Source organism: Zonotrichia albicollis, chromosome 23, assembly GCF_047830755.1.
Source record: "Zonotrichia albicollis isolate bZonAlb1 chromosome 23, bZonAlb1.hap1, whole genome shotgun sequence".
Classification (NCBI taxonomy): Eukaryota; Metazoa; Chordata; class Aves; order Passeriformes; family Passerellidae; genus Zonotrichia; species Zonotrichia albicollis.
In genome coordinates this window covers 864,352-885,682 of record NC_133841.1, presented here as the reverse complement: position 1 = coordinate 885,682, position 21,331 = coordinate 864,352, and the positions used below count along the sequence as shown (strand labels likewise).

Sequence of the window (21,331 nt, the reverse complement as noted above, 5' to 3'; positions counted from 1 at the left end):
CTCCCCACGAATCTCTTGGATATCAATGAAATTTTTCCCTCTTGGAATTACCCTGGGAATTCTGACAGCTCCAGGAATGGGAGAAGGGCCAGGAAAAGCACCAAAGATTCCCTGAATTTTTGGGATTTTAGGTCAAAAATCCCAGAAATGGGGATTTGGGAACGGCTGTTCCCGGTTTTTAGGAAATTTTGGGATCCCCGAGGTCGGGAATTGCCGGGAATGGGGAATTTCAAGTATTCCAAAGCCGCTTTTCCCTGACAAAAATTCCAGGGAAAATCAGGAAAACGCCCCCGAGCGACGGGAGCCAAATCCGGCTCCTTTCACCCCAAATTTTTTTTGGGAATAAAAAACCCAAAGGGGGATCCCAAATTCCCCAATCCCAAATATTCGGGGTGGGGTTGGGGGAAACAGCACCAAAATTGGCTCGTTTGGATCATTTTGGGATTTTTTTTATTGGATGTTTCATCCAAAAAATTGGGATTTTCCTGCAGGGACAAAATGATGGGGAAACGGGATTGGACCAAAAGAATAAAAAAAAGGATTTTACCCAGGAAAATTGGGATTTCGTCAAGAAAAAAATTGGATTTCACCAAGAAAAAAGGGATTTAAAGAAAAATGGGGATTTCACCCAAAAAAAGGGATTTCACCAGGAACAATCACCCTGTGGAGGTTTCGGAGTTGGGAATTCTCCTCTCCCTCCTCCCTGTGCGTTTGTAGGGAATAAAAATCGGCTCCCACTTAATGAAGGAATTCATTAATTAATTATTTCTCTCCCTCCTCCTCCATTTTTAAAAATTATTTTGAATATTTTTAAGCTTTTTTTTTTTCCTTTTTTCTAAAAATTATTTTTTTCCTTTTTTTAAATAAATTTTTCTTTTTTTAAAATTACTTTTTTCCTTTTTTTTTCTATATTATTTTTTTTTCCTTTTAAAAATTATTTTTTCCTTTCTTAAAATTATTTTCCCTTTTTTAAAATCAATTTTTTTCCTTTCGTTAATTAGAGTCGTTAATTCATTTTCTTTCATTCATTTCTTAATTAATTTTTTTTTTTCCCCTCGGTAAAACGGAGGCAAAAAAAAAAAAATCTCTTTTAAAATAATTTTTTTTTGTGGTTTTTGTGGCTTTTTACAATTTTTATTTTAAATTTCACAGCACCATAGTGGAGAAGATGGATTGGGATCGCCTTGGGATTCTGGGATCTTTAGGAATTTTCTATCAAATATAGAAAAAAATCTCTTTATGGCTTCAGAGAGTGTGAAAATAAAACCAGCACAAAAAACCCCTTTTTTTAACCCCATTTTGCATAGAAAATGATGCCCAGGAGTGGAAAAATTCCCAAAAAATCCATGGATTTTGCTGGATCTGATTGGGAAAATCCTTTCAGCCAGCGCCGGGTTCAGGTTTGGTTTTTACCCCTTGAAATTCCCAGGAAAAAAAATTTAAAAATTTAAAATAAAATAAAATAGAAAAAAAAAAAAATTCAAGTTTTTCCTGCTGGGAAAACCAAATTTGGAATTTTTCCCGGATTTTTTTTTTTTTGGAGAGCGCCGATGCCTGAGAGCTGAAATTCCTCAGCTGGCTGGGAAAGGGCACAAAAATTCCATAAAAATTCCATAAAAATTCCATTAAAATTCCATAAAAATTCCACAAAAATTCCATTAAAATTCCACAAAAATTCCATTAAAATTCCATTAAAATTCCATAAAAACGTCAAAGCTGAGGAAGCTGCTGCCATCTTTTCCACTAGGTCCAGAATTCCCGGCGTTCTCTCCGGGATTCTTCCATAGAAAAATTCCAAAAAAACCAAAATTCTCTCTTTTTTTTTTCTCTCTTTTTCATTAAAAAAATAAAATCTTCCCCTTTAGCACCTCTTATATAAAATATCAGCGAAAAGCCCCCACCCCAATAAAAAAAAACCCCAAATAAAGTGAAAACAACCCAAAAAAAAATTCAGAATATTCCATAGCTGAGGTAATCACACCTGAGGTAGCTTTTTTTGAGCTTTTTTGTGGTTTTTTTTGTCATTCCCGGGGTTGTTTTTTTGGATTTTTTTTGCCCTGGATTGGCAGAATTCCAGGGAATTCCCTCGTGCCGCCTTCCCTTCCCTAAATTTTGCTTTTCCTGCTGCTCCAGGAAGGATTTTGGAGGATTTTCCCCCAAAATTCCTGCTGGGAAGGGCTGGGCTCCGTGAAATCCACGGCAAAAAGCGTCAGGGCCGGGTTTGTCCCAAATTCCCAATTTTTACACTCATCCCAGTTTTCCTCCCATCCCTCCCGGCCCTCAAAATTCACCCCAATTTCAATTATTTCATCCCAAATTCCCATTTTTTTTTAAACCTCATTCGGGAACCCTTCCATCCTCCTTTTCCCTCAAAATTCTTTTTCTTTCCACGTTTTTTTCACATTTTGCCCCAAATTCCCACTTTTTCACATCCCGGCTTTCCTCCCACCCTTCCTGTCCCTCCAAACTCAGCCCAAATTTTCCCTTTTCCTCCCAAATTCCCGTTTTGTTTTTTTTTTTTCTTGGGTTCATTCCCAGCTTTTCCTCCAATTCCATCCCCAATTTTCCTTTCCCGCCCTCCCCTTCCCATTTTGGGGGGAAAACCCTGGAAAATCACGGATTTTGGGGCTGGAATTCCTGGAGCCCAGCCCTTGGTGGGAATCAGCACCTTCGGACCCTTCCCAAAATATTCCCAAAATCCCAAATCCTTTCCAATCCCCCGGAATGCCGGGAATCAGCGCCCGCTGACATTCCTGAAATCCGCTTTTTCCTCTCTTGGGAACTGGGATTTTCCTGCAGAAACGAGGAATTTGGGGATTTTTTTTTCCTTTAAATCAGGAAAAAAAATTTCCATTTTAGCCCTTGATCTCAAATTTTTTTGGGGAATTTTTTCCATGCTGGAGGGGTTTGGGAATGAGGAGCCCCAGATTTAAGCGGATTCAGAATTCCAAGATTTTCCTGTTTTTAGAATTCCCCCCAAGTCTCTCCTGCACGGAATTCCCAAATTCTGATGGGATGGAGATGAGGAATTTTTTTTTTTTTGGCATGGGATTCCCAGTGGAATTCCCAGTGGAATTCCCGATGGAATTCCCAATTCTGCTGGGGGATGAAATTCCCAATCCCTGTGGAAGCGATTCCCGATTCCTGCACATTCCTGACCCTCATCCATTCCCGATCCCTGCACATTCCTGATCCCTGCACATTCCTGATCCCCATGGATTCCTGATCCCTGTGGATTCCCGATCCCTGCCCATTCCCCATCCCTGTCCGTTCCTGATCCCCACGGATTCCCGATCCCTGTGGATTCTCCGTCTCTCTGTGGATGGATTCCCCGTCTCGCTGTCCATTCCCAGTCCCTGCCCATTCCCGATCCCCGTGGATTGATTCCCCATCTCCCTGCACATTCCTGATCCCTGTGGATTCCCAATCTCCCCACAGATTCCTGCTCCCTGTCCATTCCCAATCCCTGCACATTCCCGATCCCCATGGATCGATTCCCGATCTCCCTGCACATTCCCAATTCCCATGGATCGATTCCCCGTCTTCCCGCGGATTCCCACTGCCTGTCCATTCCCAATCCCTGTCCATTCCCAATCCCTGCACATTCCCAATCCCCGTGGATCAATTCCCGATCTCCCCGCGGATTCCCAATCCCCGTGGATTCCCAATCCCTGCACATTCCCGCTCCCCATGGATCCATTCCCCATCTGTCTCCCTGCCAATTCCCGCTCCCTGTCCATTCCCAATCCCTGCACATTCCTGCTCCCTGTCCATTCCCAATCCCTACAGATTCCCAATCCCTGCCGATTCCCAATCCCTGCGGATCGATTCCCCATCTTCCTGCGGATTCCCACTGCCTGTCCATTCCCAATCCCTGCACATTCCCGATCCCCATGGATCAATTCCCGATCTCCCCACGGATTCCCAATCCCTGTGGATTCCCAATCCCTGCACATTCCCAATCCCCGTGGATCAATTCCCGATCCCCCCGTGGATTCCCGATCCCCGTGGATCCATTCCCCATTTGTCTCCCCGCGGATTTCTGCTCCCTGTCCATTCCCAATCCCTACGGATTCCCAATCCCTGCACATTCCCCATCCTGGCACATTCCCAATCCCTGTGGATTCCTGATCTCCCCATGGATTCCCAATCCCTGCACATTCCCAATCCCCATGGATCCATTCCCCGTCTGTCTCCCCGCGGATTCCCGCTGCCTGTCCATTCCCAGTCCCTGTGGATTCCCGCTGCCTGTCCATTCCCGCTGCCTGTCCATTCCCAATCCCTGCCCATTCCCAATCCCCGTGGATCGATTCCCCATCTGTCTCCCCGCGGATTCCCGCTGCCTGTCCATTCCCAATCCCTGTCCATTCCCAATCCCTGCCCATTCCCAATCCCCGTGGATCCATTCCCCATCTGTCTCCCCGCGCATTCCCCGTCTCCCTGCGGTCGCTGATTCCCAGGCATCGCAGCCCGGCCTGGCCGTGCCGTGTCCTCGTTCTCCCGGCATTCGGGATCCCTATTTCCTCCGGGATTGGCTCTGGCCGCCCTGGCCCTTCTGGTGCTGCTGCTTCACCTGCGCCAGGATGTCGCGGATCTTGCGCTGAGCCATCTGCAACGGCACCAGGGCTCCGTGGAGCGCGGCCGTCCCAAAGTCCCACCCAAATCCAGCCCCTGGCCCCAAGTTCTCATGCGGGTTTTTTGGGAATAACGATTCATGGGATCATTCACGATCATGAATCCCATGGGATTCATGGGATAACGAGCAAAAATGTGCGGGCTGAGCAAAGCAGCTCTGGAGAATCCCCTGGAGAATCCTTGGAGAACCCCGGGACAACATCTGGAGAAGTCCTGGAGCATTTCTGGACAAGCTCTAGAGAACCCCCGGAGCTTCTCTGGAGAACCTCTGGAGAACCCATGGAGAACCCCTGGAGAACATCTGGAGCATGGATGGACTGGGGCATTCCTGGACAAGCCTTGAAAAACCCCTGGAAGAACCTTAGAGAACCCCTGGAGAATTCCTGGACAAGCCCTGGAGAACCCCTGGAAGAACCTTAGAGAACCTCTGGAGAACCCCTGGAAAAGCCTTGGAGAACCCCTGGAGAACCTCAGGAGAACCTCAGGAGAACCCCTGGAGAACCTCAGGAGAACCCATGGAGAACCCCTGGAAAAGCCCTGGAGAACTCCTGGAGAACATCTGGAGAATGACTGGGGCATTCCTGGACAAGCCTTGGAGAACCCCTGGAAGAACCTTAGAGAACCTCTGAAGAACCCCTGGAAAAGCCTTGGAGAACCCTTGGAGAACCCCTGGAGAACCTCAGGAGAACCCCTGGAGAACCTCAGGAGAACCTCAGGAGAGCCCCTGGAGAACCTCAGGAGAACCCCTGGCTCCCCCCCGCCCCACCCGGTGTCCCCCGGCCGTACCTGGCTGGCGTAGAAGTGCCCGATGATTTTGACGATCACCTGCTCGTTCTCGTCCGGGGTCTGCTCCCGTGGCACCACCACCTCGGCCGCCGTCAGGTTCTGCAGCTCATTCACCTGCAGGACACCCGGAATGGACCCTCTGAACTTCCCACCTGCTCCATCTCCCGGGAATTCCATCCCCAGCATCTCCGGGAATCCCGTCCCGCTCCCACTCACGGTCTTGCCGCCCTTGCCGATGACGCGGCCGGCGGCCGAGGCCGGCACTCGGATGTGCGTCTCCAGCTTCACCTCCTCCTTGGGCCCGAAGAAATTCTCCTCCTTCAGCTTCCCGTAAATCCTGCCCTGAGCCTGGAGAGGGAAAGAGTCGGGAATGTCCCACCTCAAACCCATCCATGGATTTGGGATCCCGTAAAATCCCGGTTTGTTGGAATTCCAAACCCACTCAGCCCCCAGGAGCAGGGATTTGGGAATGTCCCACCACAAATTCCATCCATGGATCTGGGATCCCGTAAAATCCCGGTTTGTTGGAATTCCAAACCCACTCAGCCCCCGGGAGCAGGGATTTGGGAATGTCCCACCTCAAACCCATCCATTGATTTGGGATCCCGTAAAATCCCGGTTTGTTGGAATTCTAAACCCACTCAGCCCCCAGGAACAGGGATTTGGGAATGTCCCACCTTAAACCCATCCTGGGATTTGGGATCCCAAAAAATCCCGGTTTGTTGGAATTCCAAACCCACTCGGCCACTGGGAACAGGGATTTGGGAATGTCCCACCTCAAACCCATCCATGGATTTGGGATCCCAAAAAATCCCGGTTTGTTGGAATTCCAAACCCACTCAGCCCCTGGGAACAGGGATTTGGGAATGTCCCACCTCAAACTCATCCATGGATTTGGGATCCCAAAAAATCCCGGTTTGTTGGAATTCCAAACCCACTCTGCCACTGGGAACAGGGATTTGGGAATGTCCCACCTCAAACCCATCCATGGATTTGGGATCCCATAAAATCCCGGTTCTTTGGAATTCTAAACACATTTAGCCCCTGGGAACAAGGAGTTGGGAATGTCCCACCTCAAACCCATCCGTGGATTTGGGATCCCAAAAAATCCCGGTTTGTTGGAATTCCAAACCCACTCTGCCACTGGGAGCAGGGAGCCGGGAATGTCCCACCCCAAACTCCATCCATGGATTTGGGATCCCAAAAAATCCCGGTTTGTTGGAATTCCAAACCCATTCAGCCCCCAGGAGCAGGGATTTGGGAATGTCCCACCTCAAACCCATCCATTGATTTGGGATCCCAAAAAATCCCGGTTTGTTGGAATTCCAAACCCACTCGACCACTGGGAACAGGGATTTGGGAATGTCCCACCCCAATCCTCATCCATGGATTTGGGATCCCGTAAAATCCCGGTTCTTTGGAATTCTAAACACATTTAGCCCCTGGGAACAAGGAGTTGGGAATGTCCCACCTCAAACCCATCCATGGATTTGGGATCCCAAAAAATCCCGGTTTGTTGGAATTCCAAACCCACTCAGCCCCCAGGAGCAGGGAGTTGGGAATGTCCCACCCCAAACTCATCCATGGATTTGGGATCCCGTAAAATCCCGGTTTGTTGGAATTCCAAACCCACTCGGCCACTGGAAGCAGGGAGTTGGGAATGTCCCACCCCAATCCCCATCCATTGATTTGGGATCCCAAAAAATCCCGATTTGTTGGAATTCCAAACCCACTTGGCCACTGGGAACAGGGATTTGGGAATGTCCCACCCCAATCCTCATCCATTGATTTGGGATCCCAAAAAATCCCTGGTTTGTTGGAATTCCAAACCCACTCAGCCCCCAGGAGCAGGGAGTCGGGAATGTCCCACCCCAAACTCCATCCATGGATTTGGGATCCCATAAAATCCCGGTTTGTTGGAATTCCAAACCCAATCCCGGCATTCCCCATGCGTGGATTGAGGGTTCGGAACTGGGGTCACCCCCTGCCCTCCCTCCCAGGGTCACCCCAATGTCCCCAGCGGGGTGACAGCAGTGACAACCTTGAACTGCGCCTCGGGCGGGCCGGTGATCACCACCATGCGCACCTTGGAGTCCGGTGTCTCCGGGGGCGCGATCTGCAACGGGACGGACACGGGATGGACACGGGACGGACATGGATGGACAGGGATGGACAGGGATGGACAGGGATGGACATGGATGGACATGGATGAACAGGGATGGACATGGATGGACATGGATGGACAGGGATGGACAGGGATGGACACAAATGGACATGAGATTGACATGGATGGATGGACATGGATGGACATAGATGGACAGGGACAGACATGGATGGACATGGATGGACATGGATGGACATGGGATGGACATGGGACGGACATGGATGGACATGGGACGGACAGGGATGGACAGGGATGGACAGGGATGGACATGGATGGACATGGGATGGACAGGGATGGACAGGGATGGACATGGATGGACAGGGATGGACAGGGATGGACATGGATGGACATGGGATTGGCATGGATGGACAGGGATGGATATGGATGGACGTGGATGGACATGGATGGACATGGATGGACATGGATGGACAGGGATGGACATGGGATGGACAGGGATGGACATGGATGGACATGGATGGACATGGATGGACAGGGATGGACATGGGACAGACATGGATGGACAGGGATGGACATGGGATGGACATGGATGGACATGGATGGACAGAGATGGACAGGGATAGACATGGATGGACATGGATGGACAGGGATGGACATGGGACGGACATGGATGGACACAGATGGACACAGATGGACATGAGATTGACATGGATGGATGGACATGGGACAGACATGGATGGACAGGGATGGACATGGGATTGGCATGGATGGACATGGATGGACAGGGATGGACAGGGATGGACATGGATGGACAGGGATGGACACGGGACGGACATGGATGGACACGGGACGGACATGGATGGACATGGATGGACATGGATGGACAAGGATGGACAGGGATGGACATGGATGGACACGGGACGGACATGGATGGACATGGATGGACAGGGATGGACACAGATGGACATGAGATTGACATGGATGGATGGACATGGATGGACATGGGAGAGACATGGATGGACACGGGATGGACATGGATGGACGGACACGGATGGACATGGGACAGACATGGATGGACACGGGATGGACATGGATGGATGGACATGGATGGACATGGGACAGACATGGATGGACACGGGATGGACATGACGCTACAGCCCTGCCCAGACTTCCCAGGGTTCCTCCCAGAAAAAGTGGGACAGTTGGGCCCACCCAGGGCCACCGAGGGCCACCGAGGGCCACCAAAGGCCACCAAGGCCACCAAGGCCATGCCCACCTTGATGGAGGCGCTGGCGAAGCGCGAGAGCTGCTTGATGTGCTGGCCCTTCTTGCCGATGATGGCGCCCACGGCCTGCGCCGGGATGAACACGTGCACGGTCTCCTGCTCGGGGGGCTGCGGGACGGAGCGGGGCCGGGCTGTCACCCTTTGGGGTCACTGCCACCATTTTGGACCAGGGTTACTAGCTAGGGTCACTGTCACCCTTTGGGGTCACTGCCACCATTTCGGGGCCAGGGTCACCTCTGGGGTCAGTGCCACTGTTTGGGGTCACTGCCACCATTTTGGGGCCAGGGTCACTAGCTAGGGTCACAGTCACTATTTGGGGTCACTGTCAGTATTTCAGGGTCACTGTCACCATTTAGGGTAACTGTCACTGTTTGGGATCACTGTCACCATTTGGGGTCACTGTCACCATTTGGGGTCACTGACACTATTTTGGGGCCAGGGTCACCTCTGGGGTCACTGTCACTGTTTGGGGTCACTGTCACCCATTTTGGACCAGGGTTGCTAGCTAGGGTCACGGTCACTATTTGGGGTCACTGTCAGTATTTCAGGGTCACTGTCATTATTTGGGGTCACTGTCACCATCTGGAGTCAGGATCACCTTCTGGGGTCACTGTCACCATTTGTCACCATTTAGGGTCACTGTCACCATTTAGTGTAGCTGTCACTATTTGGGATCACTGTCAGTATTTCAGGGTCACTGTCACCGTTTAGGGTAACTGTCACTATTTGGGGTCACTGTCACCATTTGGGGTCACTATCAGTATTTTGGGGTCACTGTCACCATTTGTCACCATTTAGGGTCACTGTCACCATTTAGTGTAGCTGTCACTATTTGGGGTCACTGTCAGTATTTCAGGGTCACTGTCATTATTTGGGGTCACTGTCACCATTTAATGTAGTTGTCACCATTTGGGGTACCGCCACCATTTGGGGTCCTTGTCAGTATTCAGTGTGACTGTCACTATCTGGGGTCACTGCCCATCCCGTGTCTCCATGGGACTGTCCCCACTATTTGGGGTCACTGCCCATCCCAGGGCTCCGTGGGACTGTCCCCGCTATTTGGGGTCACTGCCCACCCCGGGGTCTCCGTGGGACTGTCCCCACTATTTGGGGTCGCTGCCCACCCTGGGGTCTCCATGGGACTGTCCCCACTATTTGGGGTCACTGCCCAGCCCGGGGTCTCCGTGGGACTGTCCCCACTATTTGGGGTCACTGCCCACCCTGGGGTCTCCGTGGGACTGTCCCCACTCTTTGGGGTCACTGCCCAGCCCGGGGTCTCCATGGGTTACTGTCCCCACTATTTGGGGTCGCTGCCCACCCCGGGGTCTCCATGGGAATGTCCCCACTATTTGGGGTCACTGCCCGCCCCGGGGTCTCCATGGGACTGTCCCCATGGTCACTGCCCACCCCGGGGTCTCCGTGGGACTGTCCCCACTATTTGGGGTCACTGCCCATCCCAGGGCTCCATGGGACTGTCCCCACTATTTGGGGTCGCTGCCCACCCCGGGGTCTCCATGGGACTGTCCCCACTATTTGGGGTCGCTGCCCACCCCGGGGTCTCCATGGGACTGTCCCCACTATTTGGGGTCGCTGCCCACCCCGGGGTCTCTGTGGGACTGTCCCCACTATTTGGGGTCGCTGCCCACCCCGGGGTCTCCATGGGACTGTCCCCACTATTTGGGGTCATTGCCCACCCCGGGGTCTCCATGGGACTGTCCCCACTATTTGGGGTCACTGCCCCCAGCCCGGGGTCTCCATGGGACTGTCCCCATGGTCACTGCCCACCCCGGGGTCTCCATGGGACTGTCCCCACTATTTGGGGTCACTGCCCACCCCGGGGTCTCTGTGGGACTGTCCCCACTCTTTGGGGTCACTGCCCACCCCGGGGTGTCCGTGGGGTCGCCCCCAGCCCCGGTCACTCACCAGGAAGGAGCTGTAGGGAGCAGCCCCGGAGACGCCGCTCGGGGGCGGCGGCACCGCCGTGGAGGAGGCCGGGAAGAGCCCGACAGCGGCCAGGTTCAAGCCGGGGATGAGGTGGGACTGCAGCTGGGGGACAAATTGGGATTGGGATTGGGATTGGGATTGGGATTGGGATTGGGATTGGGGGAACCAAATATGGGATACGGGGATTGGGATTGGGGGACAAATGGGGGCATTGGCATTGGGATTGGGATTGGGGGAACCAAATATGGGATATGGGGATTGGGATTGGGGGACAAATGTGGGCATTGGGATTGGGGGAACCAAATATGGGATATGGGGACTGGGACTGGGGGAAACCAAATATGGGATATGGGGATTGGGATTGGGGGAAACTAAATATGGGATATGGGGACTGCAGTTGGGGGACAAAATATGGGATATGGGGACTGGGATGAGGAGAAACTAAATATGGGATATGGGGATTGCAGCTGGGGGACAAATGTGGGGATTGGGATTGGGATTGGGGGAAACCAAATATGGGATATGGGGACTGCAGCTGGGGGACAAAATATGGGATATGGGGATTGGGTTTGGGATTGGGATTGGGATTGGGATTGGGGGAACCAAATATGGGATACGGGGACTGCAGCTGGGGGACAAAATATGGGATATGGGGATTGGGTTTGGGATTGGGGGAAACCAAATATGAGATATGGGGATTGCAGCTGGGGGACAAAATGTGGGGATTGGGATTGGGGGAAACCAAATCTGGGATACGGGCACTGCAGCTGGGGGTACAAATGTGGGGATTAGGATTGGGATTGGGATTGGGATTGGGATTGGGGGAACCAAATATGGAATATGGGGACTGCAGCTGGGGGGACAAAATGTAGGGATTGGGGTTGAGGGAACCAAATATGGGATACGGGGACTGCAGCTGGGGGACAAATGTGGGATATGGGCATTGGGATTGGGATTGGGGGGACCAAATACAAGATATGGGGATTGGGACTGGGGGAAACCAAACATGGGATACGGGGATTGGGATTGTAACTGAGGGGATCAAAATGTGGGATATGGGGGATTGAATTGAGGGGAGGAATGGGACTGGGACAAGGGGGGATTGAACTGAGAGGAGAAAAGGGATCAGGGACAAGGTACAATCATGTTGGGGATGAGAGGGGCTCTGGTTTGTGGGATCCCCATCAGGATCATGTTGGGGATGAGAGGGGCTCTGGTTTTATGGGATCCCCATCAGGATCATGTTGGGAATGAGGGGGGCTCTGGTTTGTGGGATCCCCATCAGGATCATGCCAGGGATGAGAGGGGCTCTGGTTTGTGGGATCCCCATCAGGATCCTGCCGGGAATGAGAGGGGCTCTGGTTTGTGGGATCCCCATCAGGATCATGTTGGGGATGAGAGGGGCTCTGGTTTGTGGGATCCCCATCAGGATCATGCCAGGAATGAGAGGGGCTCTGGTTTGTGGGATCCCCATCAGGATCATGTTGGGGATGAGAGGGGCTCTGGTTTGTGGGATCCCCATCAGGATCATGTTGGGGATGAGAGGGGCTCTGGTTTGTGGGATCCCCATCAGGATCATGTTGGGGATGAGAGGGGCTCTGGTTTGTGGGATCCCCATCAGGATCATGCCGGGAATGAGAGGGGCTCTGATTTTATGGGATCCCCATCAGGATCCTGCCGGGAATGAGATGGGCTCTGGTTTTACGGGATCCCCGCAGGCCGGCCCCACTCACGCTCATGGCGGCCACGTCGTTCTCGTAGGCCTCGCGCACTTTCTTCATGATCTCCTGCTCGGCGCGGCAGCAGCTCTCGGGACAGCCCTTGACCGTGATGGTGCGCTCGGGGTTGTACAGGGTCAGCTCCTGCAGCCTGGGGACAGCGCCCGTGGGGACATGGGGACACCCAGGGCACCCCAAAGCCCGGGCAGGGAACCCCAAAGGGGACGGGAAAAGGGAGAGCACAGAAAACCCAACCCCGAGGATTCCTGAGAGGACTTTGGGGGCTGAAACCTCTCTCCCATCTCCATCCTAATCCTCCTCATCCTCCTCCATGGGGACACAGATGGGGACACCCAGGGCACCCCAAACCAGGGCAGGGCACCCCAAAGGGGACGGGAGAGGGGACCACAGAAAACACAACACTGAGGATTCCCGAGAGAACTTTGGGGACTGAAACCTCTCCCCTATCACCATCCTCATCCTCCTCATCCTCCTCCATGGGGACACAGATGGGGACACCAGGGATACCCCAAAACCAGGGGAGGGGACCCCAAAGGGGGCAGGAAAAGGGAGAGCACAGAAAACCCAACCCCGAGGATTTCTGAAAGGACTTTGGGGGCTGAAACCTCTCCCCTCATCCTCATCCTCCTCATCCTCAATCCTCCTCCTCCTCCATGGGGACACCCAGGGGCACCCCAAAGCTCTGGGAGGGCACCCCAAAGGGGACGGGAGAGGGGAGCACAGAAAACCCAACACTGAGGATTTCTGAGAGAACTTTGGGGGCTGAAACCTCTCCCCCATCTCCATCCTCATCCTCTTCATCCTCCTCCATGGGGACACAGATGGGGACACCCAGGGGCACCCCAAAACCACGGGAGGGAACCCCAAAGCGGACGGGAGAGGGGAGCACAGAAAACTCAACACCGAGGATTCCCGAGAGAACTTTGGGGGCTGAAACCTCTCCCCTCATCCTCATCTTCCTCATCCTCATCCTCCTCCGATCCTTACGAGGAAATGGTGATTTTGGTCTCGGTGTCCTGCTCCACCTTCTTGAGGTTCCGTCCCTCTTTGCCGATCAGGCGCCCCACGAAGTTGTTGTGGGCCAGGATCTTCAGGGGGACCTCGTCAGCCCTGGGAACGGGAATGGGAACGGAGGGAAAAACCCCACAGGAGGGATTAGGGCAGCTGGGAAAGGAGGGGAAACCCAAAAGGAGAGAAAACACAAAAAGGAGGGAAAACCCAAAACGAGGGAAAACCCAAAAGGAGGGAAAACCCAAAAGGAGAGAAAACACAAAAGGAGAGAAAACCCAAAACGAGGGAAAACCCAAAACGAGGGAAAACCCCACAGGAGGGATTAGGGCAGCTGGGAAAGGAGGGGAAACCCAAAAGGAGGGAAAACACAAAAGGAGGGAAAACCCAAAACGAGGGAAAACCCCACAGGAGGGATTAGGGCAGCTGGGAAAGGAGGGGAAACACAAAAGGAGGGAAAACACAAAAAGGAGGGAAAACCCAAAACGAGGGAAAATCCAAAATGAGGGAAAACCCCACAAGAGGGATTGATTAGGGCAGCTGGGAAAAGGAGGGAAAACACAAAAGGAGAGAAAACACAAAAAGGAGGGAAAACCCAAAACAAGGGAAAACCCAAAACGAGGGAAAACCCCACAGGAGGGATTAGGGCAGCTGGGAAAAGGAGGGGAAACACAAAAGGAGAGAAAACACAAAAAGGAGGGAAAACCCAAAACGAGGGAAAACCCCACAGGAGGGATTGATTAGGGCAGCTGGGAAAGGAGGGGAAACACAAAAGGAGAGAAAACACAAAAAGGAGGGAAAACCCCACAGGAAGGATTGATTAGGGCAGCTGGGAAAAGGAAAAAAATCCTACAGGAGGGATTATGGGAACTGAGAAAGGAAGAAAAACCCAAAAGGAGAGAAAACACAAAAAGGAGGGAAAACCCAAAACGAGGGAAAACCCAAAACGAGGGAAAACCCCACAGGAGGGATTAGGGCGGCTGGGAAAGGAGGGGAAACCCAAAAGGAGAGAAAACACAAAAAAGAGGGAAAACCCAAAATGAGGGAAAACCCCACAGGAGGGATTGATTAGGGCAGCTGGGAAAAGGAAAAAATCCTACAGGAGGGATTATGGGAACTGAGAAAGGAAGAAAAACCCAAAAGGAGAGAAAACACGAAAGGGGGGATTGTGGAACCTGGGAAAGGAGGAAAAACCCAAAAGGAGGGATTGTGGGAATTAGGAAAGGAGGGGAAACCCAAAAGGAGGGAAAACCCAAAACAAAGACTATGGGATTTGGGAAAGGAGGGAAAATGCAAAACAAGGGATTATGGGAAGTAGGAAAAGGGAAAATCCCAAAAGGAGGGATTGTGGGACCTGGGAAAGGAGGAAAAACCCCAAAAGGAGGGAAAACACAAAATAAGGGATTATGGGATCTGGGAAAGGAGGGGAAACCCAAAATGAGGAATTATGGGAATTAGGAAACGGGAAAAAACCCAAAAGGAGGGATTGTGGAATTAGGAATGGAGGGAAAACCCAAACCAAGGGATTATGGGATCTGGGAAAGAAGGGAAAACCCAAAAGAAGGGAAAATCCAAACCAAGGGATTGTGGGATCTGGAAAAGGAGGGGAAACCCAAAATGAGGAATTATGGGAATTAGGAAAGGAGGGAAAACCCAAAAGGAGGGAAAACCCAAACTGAGGGGATGTGGGATCTGGGAAAGGAGGAAAACCCCAAAATGAGGGAAAACACAAAATAAGGGATTATAGGAACTGGGAAAGGAGGGGAAAACCAAAACAAGGGATTATGGGATCTGGGAAAGGAGGGAAAACCCAAAAGGAGGTAAAACATAAAACAAGGGATTATAGGAACTGGGAAAGGAGGGGAAACCCAAAATGAGGAATTATGGGAGTTAGGAAACGGGAAAAACTCAAAAGGAGGGATTGTGGAATTAGGAATGGAGGGAAAACCCAAACTGAGGGATTGTGGGATATGGGAAAGGAGGGAAAACCCAAAATGAGGAATTATGGGAATTAGGAAAGGAGGGAAAACCCAAAAGAAGGGAAAACCCAAACCAAGGGATTGTGGGATATGGGAAAGGATGGAAAACCCAAACTGAGGAATTATGGGAATTAGGAAAGGAGGGAAAACCCAAAAGGAGGGAAAACCCAAAAGGAGGGAAAACCCAAACCGAGGGATTGTGGGATCTGGGAAAGGAGGGGCTGGCACAGAGGGCCGGGGGAAGCCCAAACCCCCTGGAGCCCCCAGACCCCAAATCCCTGGGGCCCAGGGCGGGAGGAGGCCGGGTGGGGTCTGGGGGCTCTCACGTCTTGGTGTCCTTGGCCTCCTTGTGCATGATGTCCAGGATCATCCTGCAGGCGGCCGAGCAGCCCTCGGGCGTGGAGTGGATGCTGATGGCCTTCTCGGCCGCGCCCGCGTTCTCCTTGCGGTGCACGTCGATCCTGAAACCGCGGGGAGGCGCTGGGAGAGGGCCCGGAGCCTCCCCGGAACGGGACATCCCAGCAGGAGGAGGGAGAGCTCCGGAGAACCCCTGGAGAAACCCTGGAGAAACCCTGGAGAAACCCTGGAGAAACCCTGGATCACCCCCAGAGACTCCCTGGAGAACCTCTGGAGAACTCCTGGAGAAGTTCTGGAGAACCTCTGGATCACCCTTGGAGAACCTCTAGAGAACCTCTGGAGAACTTCTGGAGAACTTTTGGAGAACTTTTGGATCACCCCTGGAGATTCCCTAAAGAACTCCTGGAGAAACTCTGGAGAACCCCTGGAGATTCCCTGGAGAACCTCTGGAGAACCTTTGGAAAACTTCTGGAGAACCTCTGGATCACCCCTGGAGACCCCCTGAAGAACTTTTGGAGAACTTCTGCAGATCTCCTAGATCACCCCTGCAGAACTTCTGGAGAACCCTGGAGATCCCCTGGAGAACCCCTGGACATCCCCTGGAGACCCTCTGGAAACCCTCTGGAGAATTTACGGAGAACCTTTGGGTCACCCCTGAAGTACCCCTGGAGATCCCCTGGAGAAGTCCTGGAGAACCCCTGGAGAACCTCTGGAGAACCTCAGGATCACTCCTGGAGAAACTCTGGACTCCCCTGGATCCCACCCTGAAGAACCTCTGGAGAACTTCTGGAGAACCTCTGGATCACCCCTAGAGATCCCCTGGATCACCCCTGGATCACCCCTGGATCACCCCTGGAGAACTTTTGGAGAAATCCTGGAGAACCCCTGGAGAACCTCTGGAGAACCTCAGGATCACCCCTGGAGATCCCCTAAAGAACTTTTGGAGAACCCCCGGAGAATCTCTGGAGAACTCCTGGATCACTCCTGGAGAAACTCTGGACTCCCCCTGGATCGCACCCTGAAGAACCTCTGGAGAACTTCTGGAGAACCTCTGGATCGCCCCTAGAGACCCCCTGGATCCCCCCTGGATCACCCCTGGAGAACCTCAGGATCACCCCTGGAGAAGCCCTGGAGATCCCCTAAAGAACTTTTGGAGAACCCCTGAAGAACCTCTGGAGAACTTCTGGAGAACCTCTGGATCACCCCTAGAGATCCCCTGGATCCCCCCTGGAGAACCTTTGGATGCCCCCTGAGCCCCCAGCCCACCCCCCCCGAGGGCTCACTTGGACTGCGTCTGCTTGGTGATGTTGCGGATGGTGGCGCCCTCCTTGCCGATGATGGCGCCCACGAACTGCGTGGGCACCAGGAGCCGCAGGGGGACGTCGGGGGGCGGCGCCTTGGGGGGAGCCCCCGGGGGCAGCGGGGACCCCGGGCGGGCCCCCCCGCGCCCCCCGGCCCCGGCCCCGCCCCGCCGGCCCTGCTCGGGCTGCTCGTCCGGGATGTAGGAGACCTTGAGCGCGTGGCTCTCCAGCTGGTGCCCGTTGAGCTTCAGGATGGCCCTGGGGACACCGGGACACGGGGTGGGACTGGGGGGCACCAGGAAATGGGGTGGGACTGGGGGACATGGGGTGGGATTGGGGGATTGGGGGACATGGGGTGGGATTGGGGGGCACCGGGACACAGGGTGGGATTGGGGGACACCGGGATATGGGGTGGGATTGGGGGACACAGGGTGGGACTGGGGGATTGGGGGACATCGGGACATGGGGTGGGATTGGGGGTATTGGGGGATTGGGGGACATGGGATGGGATTGGGGGACACCGGGACACCGGGACACGGGGTGGGATGGGGGGACACCAGGAAATGGGGTGGGATTGGGGGACACTGGGACACGGGGTGGGATTGGGGGACACGGGGTGGGATTGGGGGACACCAGGAAATGGGGTGGGACTGGGGGACACCAGGACACCGGGATATGGGGTGGGATTGGGGGATTGGGGGACACTGGGACATGGGGTGGGATTGGGGGACACCAGGAAATGGGGTGGGACTGGGGGACACCGGGACACGGGGTGGGACTGGGGGACACGGGGTGGGATTGGGGGACTGGGGGACACCGGGACATGGGGTGGGATTGGGGGACATGGGGACACTGGAAATGGGGTGGGATTGGGGGACACCGGGACACAGGGTGGGACTGGGGGACACCAGGAAATGGGGTGGGACTGGGGGACACTGGGACACGGGGTGGGATTGGGGGACACCAGGAAATGGGGTGGGATTGGGGGACATGGGGACACTGGGACACGGGGTGGGATTGGGGGGACACTGGGAAATGGGGCTGGGTATGGGGGGACACCGGGAAATGGGGCTGGGGGGGTTTTTGGGGTGCCAGGAGCAGGGCAGCCCCAAAATGCCCATGGGTTCCCAAATCCCCACAAGTTCCCAAATCCCCCTGGGTTCCCAAATCCCCAAATCCCCATGGGCGATCTCAAATCCCTGCAGGATCCCAAATCCCAAAACCCCAAATCCCCACAAGATCCCAAATCCCCTCGGGTTCCAAAATCCCCAAATCCCCATGGCCGATCTCAAATCCCTGCGGGATCCCAAATCCCAAAACCCCAAATCCCCGTGTGTTCCCAAATCCCCCTGGGTTCCCAAATCCCCAAATCCCCACAAGTTCCCAAATCCCCGTGGGTTCCCCCAAAACCCCAAAAGCGCCGGCCCCGAGCTGGGCCTGGTGTGAGGGGAGCCAGGAATGAAGGACAAAGCTGGGAATGATCCCCTGGCAGCTCCGGGATATCTCTCCCCATTTTTTTGGAATTCCCAAAATCTTGGGAAAACCCCAAAAATCCCAACTTTTCCTCCAGCCAAAAATTCAACTTTCACTCCCCGAGCCGCCGAGAAAACTCCAAAACCTCGGAATTCTGTCCAGAGCTGACGGAAAATCCATCAGATTTACGGGGCGTCCTCAAGGATTTGCTGGAATCTCGGGATTTGGGGAAATGAGGGAATTCCCAAAATATTCCCAAAATATTCCCGAATAATTCCGGGGGCACTCACTGCCGGGTCTGCTCCCGGTTGGCGTAGGTGACGTTCACCACGGCGGTCTCACTGTCCGTGTTCACTGCGGGAATTGGGGAAAATAATCAGGAATTTGGGAAAAATAATCAGGATTTGGGAAAAACAATCAGGAATTTGGGAAGAGGGATCGGGAATTTGGGACAAGAGGCACGGATCAGGTTTTTATTCCCTCCCATCCCTGCAAAAGGAGCCAGGAATTCCCAAACCCCAGGTTTGATTCCCTGCAGAAATCCCCAAAAATCCAGGTTTTATTCCTTCCTCTCCCTGAAATGGAGCAGAATTCCCCAAATCCAGATTGAATTCCCAAAAATCTGGGGTTTACTCCCCCTTCCTGCTGAAACGGGGCAGGAATTCCCGAAATCTGGGGAAATCTGGGGTTTATTCCCTTCTCGGGAGCAGAAGTTCCCGAAATTGGGGTGAAATTCCCAAAATCCAGGTGAAATTCCCCAAATCCAGATAAAATTCCCCAAATCCAGATAAAATTCCCCAATCCAGGTGAAATTCCCCAAATCCGAATGAAATTCCCCAAATCCAGATAAAAATTCCCCAAATCCAGATGAAATTCCCCAAATCCGGATAAAATTCCCCAAATCCAGATAAAATTCCCCAAATCTGGATGAAATTCCCCAAATCCAGATAAAATACCCCAAATCCAGATGAAATACCCAAATCCAGGTGAAATTCCCCAAATCCAGATAAAATTCAGGTGAAATTCCCCAAATCCGGGTGAAATTCCCCAAATCCAGATGAAATTCAGGTGAAATTCCCCAAATCCGGGTGAAATTCCCCAAATCCAGATGAAATTCCCCAAATCCAGGTGAAATTCCCCAAATCCAGGTGAAATTCCAAAAATCTGGGGTTTATTCCCTTCTCGGGAGCAGAAGTTCCCGAAATTGGGGTGAAATTCCCCAAATCCAGATAAAATTCCCCAAATCCAGATGAAATTCTCCAAATCCAGATAAAATTCCCCAAATCCAGATAAAATTCCCCAAATCCAGATAAAATTCAGGTGAAATTCCCTAAATCCAGATAAAATTCCCCAAATCCAGGTGAAATTCCCCAAATCCAGATAAAATTCCCCAAATCCAGATAAAATTCCCAAATCCAGATAAAATTCCCCAAATCCAGATGAAATTCCCCAAATCCGGATGAAATTCCCCAAATCCAGGTGAAATTCCCCAAATCCAGATGAAATTCCCCAAATCCGGATAAAATTCCCCAATTCCAGGTGAAATTCCCCAAATCCAGATGAAATTCCCCAAATCCAGGTGAAATTCCCCAAATCCAGATAAAATTCCCCAAATCCGGATAAAATTCCCCAAATCCAGACAAAAATTCCCCAAATCCAGCTGAAATTCCCCAAATCCAGATAAAATTCAGGTGAAATTCCCCAAATCCAGATAAAATTCCCCAAATCCAGATAAAATTCCCCAAATCCAGATGAAATTCCCCAAATCCGGATAAAATTCCCCAAATCCAGGTGAAATTCCCCAAATCCAGATAAAATTCCCCAAATCCAGGTGAAATTCCCCTAATCCAGGTGAAATTCTCCAAATCCGGATGAAATTCCCCAAATCCGGATGAAATTCCCCAAATCCAGGTGAAATTCCCCAAATCCAGATAAAATTCCCCAAATCCGGATAAAATTCCCCAAATCTGGATAAAATTCCCCAAATCCAGATAAAATTCTCCAAATCCAGATAAAATTCTCCAAATCCAGATAAAATTCCCCAAATCCAGATAAAATTCCCCAAATCTGGATGAAATTCCCAAATCCAGATAAAATTCCCCAAATCCGGAAGAAATTCCCCAAATCCAGATAAAATTCCCCAAATCCAGATGAAATTCCCCAAATCCAGGTGAAATTCCCCAAATCCAGGTGAAATTCCAAAAATCTGGGGTTTATTCCCTTCTCGGGAGCAGAAGTTCCCGAAATTGGGGTGAAATTCCCCAAATCCAGATAAAATTCCCCAAATCCAGATGAAATTCTCCAAATCCAGATAAAATTCCCCAAATCCAGATAAAATTCCCCAAATCCAGATAAAATTCAGGTGAAATTCCCTAAATCCAGATAAAATTCCCCAAATCCAGGTGAAATTCCCCAAATCCAGATAAAATTCCCCAAATCCAGATAAAATTCCCAAATCCAGATAAAATTCCCCAAATCCAGATGAAATTCCCCAAATCCGGATGAAATTCCCCAAATCCAGGTGAAATTCCCCAAATCCAGATGAAATTCCCCAAATCCGGATAAAATTCCCCAATTCCAGGTGAAATTCCCCAAATCCAGATGAAATTCCCCAAATCCAGGTGAAATTCCCCAAATCCAGATAAAATTCCCCAAATCCGGATAAAATTCCCCAAATCCAGACAAAAATTCCCCAAATCCAG

General features: G+C 52.0%; 1 protein-coding gene across 1 annotated transcript in view; it reads right to left on the bottom strand.

Annotated features, from left to right (window-relative positions):
• Window positions 1-4,302: 4,302 nt before the first annotated feature.
• The window catches only part of IGF2BP1 (insulin like growth factor 2 mRNA binding protein 1), a 31,858-nt gene continuing 14,829 nt past the window's right edge, over window positions 4,303-21,331 (bottom strand). The window contains exons 5-15 of the mRNA XM_074557882.1: window positions 18,920-18,983; window positions 17,139-17,414; window positions 15,825-15,959; window positions 13,499-13,621; window positions 12,506-12,641; window positions 10,752-10,874; window positions 8,820-8,936; window positions 7,463-7,537; window positions 5,638-5,769; window positions 5,422-5,535; window positions 4,303-4,609 (exon numbers count right to left, since the gene is read on the bottom strand). Of these exons, the coding sequence (XP_074413983.1) occupies window positions 4,517-4,609; window positions 5,422-5,535; window positions 5,638-5,769; window positions 7,463-7,537; window positions 8,820-8,936; window positions 10,752-10,874; window positions 12,506-12,641; window positions 13,499-13,621; window positions 15,825-15,959; window positions 17,139-17,414; window positions 18,920-18,983 (1,388 nt within the window). The 3' untranslated portion in view covers window positions 4,303-4,516. The remainder of the gene's footprint in view (window positions 4,610-5,421; window positions 5,536-5,637; window positions 5,770-7,462; window positions 7,538-8,819; window positions 8,937-10,751; window positions 10,875-12,505; window positions 12,642-13,498; window positions 13,622-15,824; window positions 15,960-17,138; window positions 17,415-18,919; window positions 18,984-21,331) is intronic.